The 14,074-nt window shown below is 38.4% G+C and overlaps 1 protein-coding gene across 4 annotated transcripts in view; it reads right to left on the reverse strand.

Annotated features, from left to right (window-relative positions):
* Positions 1 to 602: 602 nt before the first annotated feature.
* Positions 603 to 14,074, reverse strand: part of PRDM1 (PR/SET domain 1) — a 19,962-nt gene continuing 6,490 nt past the window's right edge. For all 4 annotated transcript variants that reach the window (XM_077487177.1, XM_077487179.1, XM_077487176.1 and 1 more), the window contains exons 2-7: positions 14,036 to 14,074; positions 9,918 to 10,037; positions 7,841 to 8,090; positions 4,694 to 5,748; positions 4,462 to 4,590; positions 603 to 3,212 (exon numbers count right to left, since the gene is read on the reverse strand). The exon at positions 14,036 to 14,074 is cut by the window's right edge and continues 210 nt beyond it. In XM_077487177.1, the coding sequence (XP_077343303.1) occupies positions 2,649 to 3,212; positions 4,462 to 4,590; positions 4,694 to 5,748; positions 7,841 to 8,090; positions 9,918 to 10,037; positions 14,036 to 14,074 (2,157 nt within the window). In that variant the 3' untranslated portion in view covers positions 603 to 2,648. The remainder of the gene's footprint in view (positions 3,213 to 4,461; positions 4,591 to 4,693; positions 5,749 to 7,840; positions 8,091 to 9,917; positions 10,038 to 14,035) is intronic.

Below are 14,074 nucleotides of genomic sequence, written 5' to 3' on the forward strand. Positions count from 1 at the left end.
TTTCCCCGTTCTGCCTAGTGACACTGACCACAGCTCCCTGTGATCGGGAGTAGTGATCAGTGTCATGTCACACACAGTCCCTCCCCCCCCCCACAGTTAGAATCACTCTAGGACACACTTAACCCCTACAGCGCCATCTAGTGGTTAACCCCTTCACTGCCAGTCAAAAAAGTTATAAAAAAATAAATCCCCTATTTTGTAGACGCTATAACTTTTGCGCAAACCAATCAATAAACGCTTATTGCGATTCTTTTTAACCAAAAATATGTAGAAGAATATGTATCGGCCTAAACTGAGGGAAAAGAATGTTTTTTTTTTTTTTATATATTTTTGGGAGATATTTATTATAGCAAAAAGTTAAAAATAATGCTTTTTTTTTTCAAAATTGTCACATTTTTGTTTATAGCGCAAAAAATAAAAACTGCAGAGGTGATCAAATACCACCAAAAGAAAGCTCTATTTGTGGGGAAAGGACGTCAATTTTGTTTCGGAACCACGTCGGACGACTGCGCTATTGTCAGTTAAAGCAATGCAGTGCCGAATCACAAATATGTCCAAAGCTTATCCCCATTGTTGAACTCACAAATAAGAATAAACTCACATACAAGTAAGACAAGACCATTTATATATAAAGAAATGCACAATTAGATTTAATTTACATCTTTTGACAATTTGCACATAAATAACAATGTAAACCAATATGTAAACATAAGAAATTTGTTGTTCTAAACAGTAAAAAGCCAGTTCAACTTTGGTCAAATTTTCTTTAGAAAAAACAAAAGAGAAAGAAACCACTGTTTGCTACATTCACGTTTAATAAACTCCTAAGAAAACAATGTATTTTGGAAAAAAAATGAAAAGAGAAAGCGATGCCTTAAAAGCCTTTGAAGCAGTATAGAAAAGCACTACTGGCAATAAGTAAGGGTAGCATGTGTCCAGAGACAGTAGTGATACTTTGGTATATATATTACATTAATACTAACTTCTTGCTACATTAGTTTAGATCACGGCTTGCCTGGTAAAGGAACAAGCAGGGATCCACTTTAAAGCTGTCTTTTCTGGTACCTTTTCAGGATATTTTGGCATTGACTGTGTGGACGGCTTTAGGATGCAATCCTTTTTGTAGAGTGCACAATGCCAAAAGTGGTTTAGAAATCAGTGCTACTGATTTGTGCATATCTTAGGTTTACGCTATTCACAAAGCTGCTTTGCCAAATTTGGATGCTAACGGACAAGGCTGGCTATCCTTGGGAATCCACAAAAGTTTTGTTGTAACATGAAATGATGCTGCCAGCAGAGGGAGCCCTGGAGTCATTGTCCAAACTGGACATATGTCTCCCATTATCAGGAAGTGAATTTGTTCAGATGACATATCTGCAAGGCAGCGCAGAATAATTTTCTTTATCGGTCATTGTACGTTCCCAAGTGCCCAGCCCCGCCAATGCATTATCTTTGGAGTCAGAGAGCAAAGCAACAGCATATAAAAAGGAATCTGTGCAGTTTTAAACTGTATATATTTGGTTTACTCATTTGAAGTCACAAAGCTTTGGTTAAACCAACTCCCTCTGAACCACTGGACACAAGCAATGAGGTAAATTGTCGAACAACTTTTCAATGCCCTTTTCATTTAAATTAACCACAACAAATAAATGTACAAAGACACAAAATACTGAAGGAAATGACTCATAGAAAAATAAATGAGATGGGCGCCAGTAACAGAGAAAATTACCCGTGTCTACCACTAACAGGACCATTAGAACATAGCCAATGCTGGAGATAAAAAAAAAAAAAAAAAAAAAAAAGGGAACATTTTTTTCCTGAAGATGCCTTGAATATACCATCATATAAATAAATGGGAAGATATTTGCATCCAGATGCCAGTTTGACTGTAAGAACAGTGTAGAGTCTCAATAAAAAGTAAAACACTTGGAGTAGGGAAGGAATAGAAATTGGTGGCTACAGAGAATGGCAAGAAGTGTACACCTACATTTCACTCACACTTTGCTAATGCTCTTAGTAGCAGAAATTCTGTACATAATGTGCCCTTCATCAGAGCAATAATTAAAAACAGAAATAAGAGTCTCTACCGTGTACTACCAAGCAAATAAAACATACAATTCACAAATCTAATGTCCAACTTTGGCAACAAAATATTGTTCATTTGTATGGAGATCCTAGAGGTTTATCAAGGTTCACACTTTTTTAAATAATAAAAAAAAAACAAAAAAAATAATTATCTACATCAATGGCCACATTCAAATATGTACACAATTATATATCTATATATTCAAATTACAATGATTTCTTTTCCTGTCATTGTAAACAAATTATTGCTTTTGAAAGGGAAAATTGCATAATAAATTATGACGTACTTTTCAATGACAAATAATTACAGATAAATGATTGTCTTAATAATAATAATAATAATAATAATATTAAGTGACTGGCAAAAGCCATATCCCTGTCTCTATCCCTGCCCTGAGAATACGTTATCTCGGAGTTCCTTCTTGGAATTAGGGGGGTGGGTCTTTTGGGAGAATTCTCATCAATGACAAGTCAAAATTGAGTTGCAGCATTTTAAATATGTACATGAACCTGCTGTGGGCACCTCAATGTTCCATAAATAACACTTATTCCAACACAGTCTGTTAGGAGTCCATTTGTTCAATGGATTCTTGTTTGACCTTAACAGGTAACAGAGGTAGCGGGGAGCTGTGTGTCAGCTTCATGATTACAGAGTCTGACTGTTCATAAAAGTTGCACCCAGAAGAAAGGAGTCCATTTCCAAGCCCCCTGGGAAGAGGTACTTTCATACTTGCATCTTCAATTTCCCGTCGTAGAAGGGCCATTATTTCTTTCTCCACAGCGGGTGACATGTCACTGTCCTCCAGTCTGTCTGCACTGTCACTGATGTCAAACTTCTCAATCTCCTCATTGATGACAGTGAGGTCCTCTCTGGTAAGGCCTGGTCTTGGGGACACAGGACAGTTTCCCTTCATGTGAACATTGAGGCTACAGAAGTGGATGTAACTTTTGTGGCAGTGAACACATTTGTGGGGTCGTTCTCTTGTGTGAAGCCGCTTGTGTAGTTTGAGATGAACAAACTGAGTGAACTTTGCAGGGCACAGCTTACACTGGTAGGGCTTTTCTCCAGAGTGGAGTCGGAGATGAGTCTTTAGATTGCTTGTGCTGCTGAACCGTTTGTGGCATACCTAAAGAGAAAATATAGGTTTCAGTGTGACCCTTAGGCAATAAAAACAACTGCATAAAATATTGCCCAATAACTTTAGACACGTAACAGTGGAATAAATAAAGCAACAATATTAGGCTAGGTTCACATATATACGGAATCAGGTGCGTTTTAATCGCACCCGATTTTCATAACATGTGAACGAGACCGGATTTCAAATGGAGCCAGTTCACATATATGCGGGCCGGTTGCAGTGTGAATTTTAAAAGGGTCCTGTGTGTTTTTCAGTCCGGTTCTGGTGTGATTTCAATGTCAAATTCACACCCGGATCGCATCTGAACCACTGCATGGAAACCGCACTGGACTATGCACCACTAAAACCAAACCTGCATATATGTGAACCTAGCCTTCTAGTTTATATAATGGACCCCCAATACTGAAATTATCCAAGGCCAGCTACAGTGGCATGTGGACATGAATTAACCTAAACCTTACAAACTCTTTCATGTTCTGTCCCACCTTAAGGTGGCCACTGCTAATCCCCCTGCTGAAAAATGTTAGCTGCTTGGCTTTTAGGCTGACCCACTAGCATTGATATTTTTAAATAACCAATCAGCATCAGCAGAGACACAGCAAAAACAGAAGTCTATCTGCACACTTGCAGTGTGGCTAATGTGTTTAAAAGCAAAGGTTGTATAATGTGTGTAGGTTTTTTGGCTCGTCTAATTTTGCCCTAGTATGTATATATATGAATGAGAGTTAGGGACCTTAGATTGCAAGCTCCTTGAGGGCAGGGATTGATGTGAATATACAATATATATGTAAAGCCCTGCGTAAACTGACGGCGCTACAGAAGTACCAGTAATAAAATAAAAAAAAAGTAATTGTGTGAGGGTTAATGCTAAAATCTTTAATATAAATCTCCCTCCGACTATAACATTTTCCTCCCTGCTGGATTGCGTTATTTTATATAAAAATAATGGACCCCCAAAACATAACGAAAAGATTGTATTGTTTGTGGCCAGCAGCCAGTCTTGGAAATCATCAGACTAACCAGCTATTGCCAAAAGGTCCAACAGAAAGGGTTCCCTTAAACTAAGTTTGTGAAGCATGGGGTATCACATTTGTAGAACACACTGCCTCCACAACACACATTGACAATCTGGCCATACATATCTAATATATTTATCCATATATAAGCCTTTAACGTTCACCATTTGGATATTAAACCAGTGTGACATACACAAATATATTCCTATCAAATAACACACCTGACATTCATGAGGCTTCTCCCCTGTGTGTACTAAAAAGTGCTTCTGTAGATGTGCCAGCTGAGTGAATCCCTTGTTGCAGGTCTGACATTTGAATGGTCGTTCACCACTGTGAACCCGGAGATGCACCTATAAAATAACAAGAATATATTACAAATTGCCACGGCAGAACAGTGATGCATGCAGATGCTCAATACACAGAACCAAAAAAGCTATTTGCAAAAGGTCTTACCTTCAGGTTTGAGAGCTGACCAAATGTCTTTGAGCAAATGTTACACTCATATTTTATTTTTCCATTCTGCTTTTTAAGTGGATATGGAAGAGTTTTATAGCCAGTCGTATTTCTTTTGCTCTTGATCAGGTTGATGGCCTCATCACTGTTTGTGGTCATCAATGCTGAGGTAGGTTTAGGTTGCATGACATGCTCAGAACTTGCCGCTGTGCCAGCAGTGGGAGAGCCACTTGTTGGGCTGATTTGCTTGTCTTTCAGGCTAGCGGCAGCCCCTGTGATAGAAAAGGCACTATTGGGTGCAGGAATTAGAAAGTCCCGGGGTTGGTCAGGTTGAAGCAATCTGCGGCCCCCTTCATGGGGCAAAGAACCTGGAAGTGCTGCAGGGTTTAGCATGTGATGCGAAAGGCTTCCACCTCCAAGCATACTTCCATAAAATGGGTACATTCTTGGTAGAATATTGAAATTGTTCATGGCATTAATACTGTTCAGTGTGTTAAGACCATTGCAGCCAATGCCATAAGGTGGTAACAAGAACTTGGGATAGGAAGAGTGGTAGGAAGATAAAAAAGGTGGTGGCAGATGACTGGTTGGGGGTGCATAGCTAGGGAATGATGCTAGTCCTTCAGTGCTGTATGGTCTATTTAGGAAGGGATAGAATTCTCTGTGATCCTGGGATGGATGATGTGGTGACACTGCAGATCCAGGACTACCATGAGGAGATGAGCTTTTAAAGCTTTGGTCGGGACTGCTTCTTCCTGAGGGACTTGGTGGAGAGGATGGCTGAACTGGTGAATGCATGGCATAGTTTGGTCTGTCTAGTCCACACCCCACAGGTGCCTTCAAATAGTCGTCATGAATGTGGGAGCGGAATGGATAAACGATTCTTGGGATAAAAGATCTTTCAGGGCTTGAAATTTTAAGGGGGTCTGCAGTTTCTTTTTCTGGGGAGACACTAGTCAGTATAATGTCCTTAGGTGTAGATGGATTTGTGTCCCTTAAGATTTCTTTTACGCTGTGCTCCTTTTTACGCTGTGCTCCGATTATTAGACTTTGCTCTGAAATACAAGAAATTAAGAGGTTACCTTAAAGCAATATAAATGACTATCAAAAAGCACAATCAAAGAAAAAGCAGTCTGAAAAAATAATACAATATTTAACAATGATAGAAAACTTTAAATATAGACAAAGGAAAGATGACTGATTTAGTACCGTATACCGCAATTCCTATTGTGGATGATTTAAATTCATTGGGTTAGCAGCAGGACTGTGTAAACCGACAACGGAAGGGGTCACCTTTGGCACTATACTCTGTGATAGATCTCTAGCCAATGCACACACTCCTGCTGACACTAGCTAAGTGTTGATCCAAGGGATAGATTGAGCTTGTTCAGAAGAAGCACACAAGAGATAATTGGTTAAAAATAAATAGTGCTTATCATTACGATCTGTCTTTCACTGAGCATGACAGAAAGGAAGTTCCGTTGTGTGTCTTTTAAACCAACATGAAAAACAAACAAGGACATGGAGGGACAAGACAAAATGTATTTACTGGCAATTGAATGAATACACCAATTCTTGGGAATAAGTAAGTTTGATTTTCTAATGCCGCGTACACACGACTGGACTTTCTGACAGACTAGGTCCGACAGAATCAGTCCGTCAGACAATCCGATTGTGTGTGGGCTAATCCAATCGTTTTTCCATTTAAAAAAAAATCAGACAGACCTAGAAATAGAACATATTTTAAATCTGTCCAATGGACTCAATTCCTATTGGGAAAACCGTTGGTCTGTATGCTGGTCCGATGGACCAAATACGGACGCAAGGGAAGCTATTGGCTACTGGCTGTTGAACTTCCTTTTTTAGTCCTGTCTTACGTCATCACGTTCAAAGCGAACGGACTTTCAAAGAGACTTAGTCCATTCATGTGTGGCCATGTCCATTCATTCGGAAAGTCCGTCGGAACTCTGCCGAAAGTCTATCGGACCTGGTCTGCCGAAAAGTCCGGTCCTGTGTAATTGTTAGTGGAGCCAAATCAATGTTTGTTTTTGACTGAAATTATGAGAAAAATTGAAGGAGCAGAATGGAAGTTTTTTCTTAAACAAATGAACTACTAACAGTGCATGTGGTTTTCGTTTGGTAAAGTGCATTTATTCCAAAATCAAATGAAATCTTCTGAACCACAAACGAATGTTCTGAGAATTTTCGTACAAACGTTCCCAAAACTTTTCCTAAGAATTTTCATTTGAAATTCTATTCAAAAAACAATGTTTAGCAGTCTGCTTTTCACTAACTATTATCAAGGAATTAGGATTTGTAATAAATGGCATACTATATTGCATTTTAAGAGGAGATTCAGGGGCAACTGCCTAATCTTCATATAGTAACAATTTTACTTCTGAAAACACAGCTAGGTCTGTTATCACTGGTAAAGTGATGAAACTGAGATGTGCTATACCTTTTCAAAAAGTAAAAGAATTTTACAGTAAAGCTCAATAAAAGCAGATGTTAGTGTGCCGTGGTACACAGCAACATACACTCTGTGAGCTTTGTAAGACATTCTGTTTTGTATTGAAGTAAGCCACAAGGTGAAAGTTATGTTAAAAAAACTAAAATAAAAAAAAAAAAAAAAAAAACGGAAGACTAGAAACTGACAGTAACTGACACAAAGATATCTTTTTAGGCTGAGAGATGCAATCAGCTTTAACCTAAGAAAGGAAGTGAACAAGAATTCTACAGAAATTGCTTCAAATAGCTTGCTTGAGAATAAAGACACATTGGTTTATGTGGTGTCTAAACGTGTGAAAATAGTTTAACCATTTAACTGTCAGCATTATACTAGTCTGTTAAATAAAAAGAATCTTTGTGTGACTGAATCAGTGGACCCCAACTGATGAACAGTGTTCAAATCTGCTTTCATATATAGGCAAAATATTATACATAGTATGTGGCCTCACCAATTAGAGACCATTTTCAGGCCAACTGTACAACACTAGGGAGTTGACAGGATAGGAGAAACACCATTTACCTGCCGTCAGAAACTTTTTTTGTTGCACCCATTTAATGACAGGTTTTATAACTGGATCATACAGGCAGTGCTAGTTACATTGCAAACATTCCCTGCTATTTACACATTCATTGACTTACTGAGATTCATCACCAGCTCCCCAGATGAAGGATAGTGAAGTCTATCTGCAAAGTCGCGGCAGTACCACACAAGCAGTTCCTGGTTGGCTGGGATGGCCTTGATGGTATAGAAATAGATATTCATGCCATTTTGGCAGGCTGCTAAATTCTGTTCTTGAATGGAATGTGCTGGGTTCACAAAGCGCATCCAGTTGCTCTTTTCTTCATTATACCCATCAATATAGTGGTTAAATTCCCCACTTGAATATATCTGTAAGTAGAAAACATTCTCATTAACAAACAGCAGGACTTCTGCTTAGCGAAGTTTGATTCTGTACTGGTAATATATTGCCTATCATACAGGCACACGAATAGTTAAGAAATTGTGAAAGTTACCAATTGAGATGACAATAGCTTTCTGTAATTTACGTCTCCCATAATATTCATAAAAATCAAATGGCACATCAAGTTACGCTGTATTATTATTGCAATTATGTTGTGCTATAAAAATCCCTCCTTCCTTTAATAGCCATGATGATTTAACCATGTCAACTTCATCTAGTATGATACAGACTTATTAAAAGGCACTGAGTCAGTTCAGGCTCATTACCAGTACGTCAAACTAAACAGGATTTTGCACTTACAGTTTCCCTGAATGTCCCAATTTTCTAACCCCCCCTCCCTTAACAGGACTAAAGTAACACTTAATCATATAAATACTTGGAATGCAGCCGTTTGTCAGAACACTGGGTGGAGCAAAGGTGAACTTCACCTGCCATAACAATGAGCAGACCTGGAACATAGCCAGCGCTGTCATTCATGCTTAGCCAAGACACTCACTTTTCCTCTTGCGAGACAAGCACAGTCTTGTGTTATTGTGTCTTATGCATGTACAAAAAAACAAAAATCATTCGCCTTCGCAATCCGTGGGTTAAAAATAAAAACACAATGAAGTGTGAAGACAGCGTACAATTAGAGGAAAAATGCCACGAGACAAAACTTTTTATGGTTATTTTATCACGTTGTTCTGCTCATGAAAGTGAGACTGCAGGAAAGACTGATGATCCCTGCTATACAAACAACATCTAACCTCACTGCCTCTATACAAGGGTTCAGTCTGAATTGTCTGGAGTATTCAGATTCCTGTCTCATTCTTTGTATTGGCTAGTACCTTTACCCTATACTATTATCATCATCAGTAAAGAACTGAATTAAAAAAAAGTTAATAAAGATGCAAAAGAAAGAAAAGCTACACAAATAGTTTTGTTAAACAGCCACAAATGGGCCAGTTTTGACTGGGAATGGTGCCTAATACCCTGCCCTGTATAGGTTATATTGAATTTATTTAGAAGTTACAGAATATCCACACACATTTTAAAATAAAAAAACAAAGTTGGCATGCCTTTACAGTCTAGTCTAGTATTAGCCTGCCAAGTATTTATTATTTTTATTTTTTTTGAAACAAGGTTTACATTGGTAAATGCTAACTCAGAAAAAGGCAGTGTATGAGGTGAACAAAAGAAACTGCCTAAAACCAATTGGTTTCCATGTACGAGTGAGCACAGAAGGTGCTGACTCACAGTACATTTACAAGAAATAGTGTCACTATAGGGGTTTGCTCAACCCCAAACATCCTCTCTTTTTCTATATAAGTGATGAAGGGAACTTTGCTTTTCTAGCCAACACTTCTATCAAAGCCAGCAGGATGTGGATTGTATCAGAAAGGAAATGATTTGCCATAATTTCCTTAAGTGGCAGGGAATGGGTAATTCTAAAGCCCCATACACACTATCAGATTTTATGCCGATTTTTTCCTTCAGATTTACCAAAACCATGTAGTGCAAGGGCCTGCCTGATTGCATACACATTGAAACTCCTAAGGTCTGACCTCATATTATATGGTTTTGGTAAATATGAAGAAAAAAAATCAGCAGAAAATTTGATAGTGTGTGCATGGGGCTTTACAGTTACAAAGCTGTCCTACAGTTAGTGATCAGAACAGCAAAAATGGAAACAAGCCACCTGCTATACACATTTAAAAAATAAATCAAATACATTCGTTTTGTGCAAAACTAAATGCAGGTATCTAGTGACTTACCCGCCAAAAATATTTCCTATTGGTATTCTTAGGAACGGTGTCTGCGGTGTAGCTCTCTCCAACTAATGGTCCAAAGCGAGTCCCTTTAGGAATATACTCTTTACTTAGAACACCAATAACCTGTCAAAGTAAAAAGGAAAAAGAACCATTAGCATCTTCAGTTCAGCATACAGCACTATCTGCTCAAGTACTGTGGTCCAAACCTTTGAATATTATAGACAGGAATATATATATATATATATATACATACATACACATATACACACACACACACACACACACATATATACATATATACACACAGTCACTATCTGTATTATCTACCAGCTAAAATATATGTCTTCACATTTGTGCCAACATAAATAATATTTTGTAGTAGGGAGAGACAATATGACAGACGAAACTCTTTTAGAAAACGTTCGCTACTACCATGTGTGCCAATAGAGGGCAGTATAGATAACAAAAACTTGTGTAAACTGAAAATTAGTTTGAGAATGGCTCTTATTGTTACACTTCATGCACTACCAGAGCTGAGCACACACACACACACACACACACACACACACACACACACACACACACACACACACACACACACACACATTTTTAAAAAATAGAGCAAATCTGTCACAAGAGACAGGATGATTTTGTATATCAGGCTCTGGCAAAGCATATATTGTTTCTAATTTTTAATGACAGATCTTGTCAAGTAAACAGCAGTGGAAAATCAACAGTTTTTGCAGCATGCAGTCCCTCTACTGAAAGAATTGTTTGGAATCGATACTTCTCTATGCCTAGATTATATAGATAATTCAGCCCAGGGTAATGTTATACAGAAACTACCAGTACATTGGCAGATATGGCAAAATGAAATTGCTTCATCCAATTAGTAAATAGTTTCAGGTCCAAACCTATTCTAGCCAACAGACGCCCTACATGACAACATATGTGGGCCGATTTAAAAAAAAAAAAAAAAAAAGAAGAAAGTTTTGATGTTGTTCCCATGTGTTTCATGCCACAATCTGCAATCATAATGAGTAGCATCCACCCAAACTGGTCTTATTGTGTTAAAATGTATATGATTGGTATGGACAGTAGATGGCAAGCTCCTTCAGGGCAGGACTTTTGGGGATGGTTCAGCATTTTCTCTGTAAAGCATTGTTGATCAATGTAAAATAAAAATCCATTCACTAAAAGCATTGGAAAATGACATTAAGGGGCTTTTTTTCACCAACTTTGAAAGATTAGACTGAAAACCTTAAGCAATTAACATTTCAGTTCTAGTCTGTGCATTTTGGTTAAGTTTCACTTTTGGACAAGAACTATAAAGAGGGAGGGATTGTTAAAGGTAATGCGATGAAAGTTCTTGGTAAAACCATCAAAATCGTTCTAATAAAAGCAGATGTTTGTGTCTAGCCATTTCTCCTTTGCTACTTTTCATTCTTGAGCAGTGGGGTTTCAAACTTCCCCACACAAACTTTCATGCACAACAATTTACATAGTGATGTTCCTTCAGCAAAGTACACTTGGAAGTAGTTCTTGAAAACCCCCTTACTTGAAAGAGTCAAGTGAGAAACATCTGGCACTTTAGTTTTAGTGACACAGCAGTGCTGAAATGACTAGGACTGAGACGCCAGCTTACAAAGTATGAAACAAACTTCTGATTTTTAATGCGACATACAGAACAAAAAATGTATAGGACAAAGTTTAATAAAGAATTTAGAACCAACTGATGCTCACAGAAAGTGAATTGCAACAAGCACGGTAACACAAAAAGTTTCCTTATGTCCCAGGATTTCGGGAACACAGAACAGTTCTGGATTATCCGCATGCACTACTTCGTTAAGTGCTTAGAAATCCATTACAGTGCTGCTTATCTAAACTAGACTGAAAATGCCACCGGAACAGACCCACAGGTCCTAATGATTCATTGCTGGGGCAAGGCCTTTTCTATAAACACTTCAGGACAAGAGGTAGAGGGCTTTTAGTAACCCCAGTTAATCTTTCTCCAGCCCAGCTTACTCCATTTCTTTACAAGCACCAATGACCTTTCTTCCAATTTACAAAATCAATCTTTGTCATTTTTCTGGACCGTGAAGTGCTGCTGTACAACCAGTGACATAACAGACAAAAAACAGCAACCCATCACAAGCCTCAAAAAGGTGAGTATAGGGAAAACAAGGCAAAAGGAGAAGATGTTGGGGTGGCACAGTGGTGTAGTGGTTAGCACTTTCGCCTAGCAGTAAGAAGGGTCGCTGGTTCAAATCCCAACCACGACACTACCTACCTGGAGTTTGCATGTTCTCCCTGTGCCTGCGTGGGTTTCCTCCGGGTACTCCGGTTTCCTCCCACACTCCAAAGACATGCTGGTAGGTTAATTGGATCCTGTCTAAATTGTCCCTAGTATGTATGAATGTGAGTTAGGGACCTTAGATTGTAAGCTCCTTGAGGGTAGGGACTGATGTGAATGTACAATGTATATGTAAAGCGCTGCATAAATTGATGGCGCTATATAAGTAACTGAAATAAGATGTTAAATACAGGTGGCCCATGGGTAAGCTTTGTGTTTAAGTCAATATCAGCATAGAAAACATGTCACTACTGGAGAACAGTATGCAAGATATATTATAATCCATACTGTAAGCCAATCACATATCTGTAAGAGGATGCTCTGTATTAAACTGATTTATTCTTCCTGGGAAGGACTGGAAGGATAAGGATATTACTATACTGCTGTAAAAACCTTAATGCTGACCACAGATAGGAAATGATGAGATCCTGTCTAAATTGGCCCTGGTATGTAAGGATGTGAGTTAGGGACCTTAGATTGTAAGCTCCTTGAGGGCAAGGACTGATGTGAATGTACATCATGTAAAGCGCTGCTTAAATTGATGGCACTATATAAGAACTTATAAAAAATAAAATAAAAGACCCCCATCTTCATACAGACTGACAAGCCTCTAAGGCCACTGTGAATTTTCTTACATGCATTTGCACTGCAATACTCTATCATCCCAAGAGCATAATCACTTACAAATGCTGGGAAATGTGTGGGCAAAATAAGTCAGGTGAGATTTTAAATACTAAGCAGCAAGATAATACAAAGTACTTTACTTCTGCTCTAAAGGCTCGGTTCATACTACTGCGATACACTTTTGATGCAATTTCCAGAGTGATTATGGACTACGATGGATGTGGTTAGCATATTCTATGGAGCCAAATCGCACCAAAGTAGCACAGGAATTTTCCAAAAATTGCACCACACAGTCACAATGATGTGAACAAGCACCACTGAAAATAACGTGATTTCCTTCAAGTCGAATCAGAAATTGAACCAGTGTCATCCAGCACTAAAGGGATCAAAACACTGATAAAGGAGTGCTTTCAACAATTCTGCCAGCAACTGACTGTATCAAATGTTTTGGAGGTGTAGCTGGGAAAGGTTTGCTTAATAAAACATACAAAAATCATAGCAATATCCTAAAAAGTGTTCATCTGATCCAACACCTATAAGACATGTTACACTACATGGAAAACAGCTCAAGAAGTTGCTTTGCCGGAAATCTGTGGAATGCAGTTGCACAAAGGAAGGTCTGGGAGATTACAAGCCAGCTGATCACCTCAGCAGTACACCTAGCTATAATTGCCATATAAAAATGTAAACAGCCCCATTGCTCATCCTGGCTCACTTCACAGCCCTTATAAAAACAAAAACGAAAAGAATGCACCCACTTGCTAATGGACTGGTCGCTTGTCTACTGAGAAATGCAAAAAAAAAAAAAAAAACCCACAACACACTAGACAGATGGCCCACTGTAAGGCGACTCAGAACCTTAAGTGACACCAAGGTAGCTACTTTCCCAGTCTGAAACCTAACTGTGGGCATAGCAAATTATATAAAAAAAATAAAAATATGTTACCCAAAATGTTAAAAGCATATACAAGACATAAGCACGCTATTCAATTACTATTACTGGAGATCAATAAAAGTTGATATTGCAACATAAAAACAGTATGCTTATCTATACAAAGGGAAATCTAGTACTATCACACATACTGGACATTCAGACAAGGTTGTCCATCCAGATAGCACAGGGAATAATGCCAATATTACTGACCTCTTTGCTGCCAGGGGCATATTTAAAAATTAAGTTCCT

This window comes from Lithobates pipiens, unplaced genomic scaffold, assembly GCF_037356315.1.
Source record: "Lithobates pipiens isolate NorthernLeopardFrog02 unplaced genomic scaffold, aLitPip1_a1.2 Scaffold_18, whole genome shotgun sequence".
Lineage (NCBI taxonomy): Eukaryota > Metazoa > Chordata > Amphibia > Anura > Ranidae > Lithobates > Lithobates pipiens.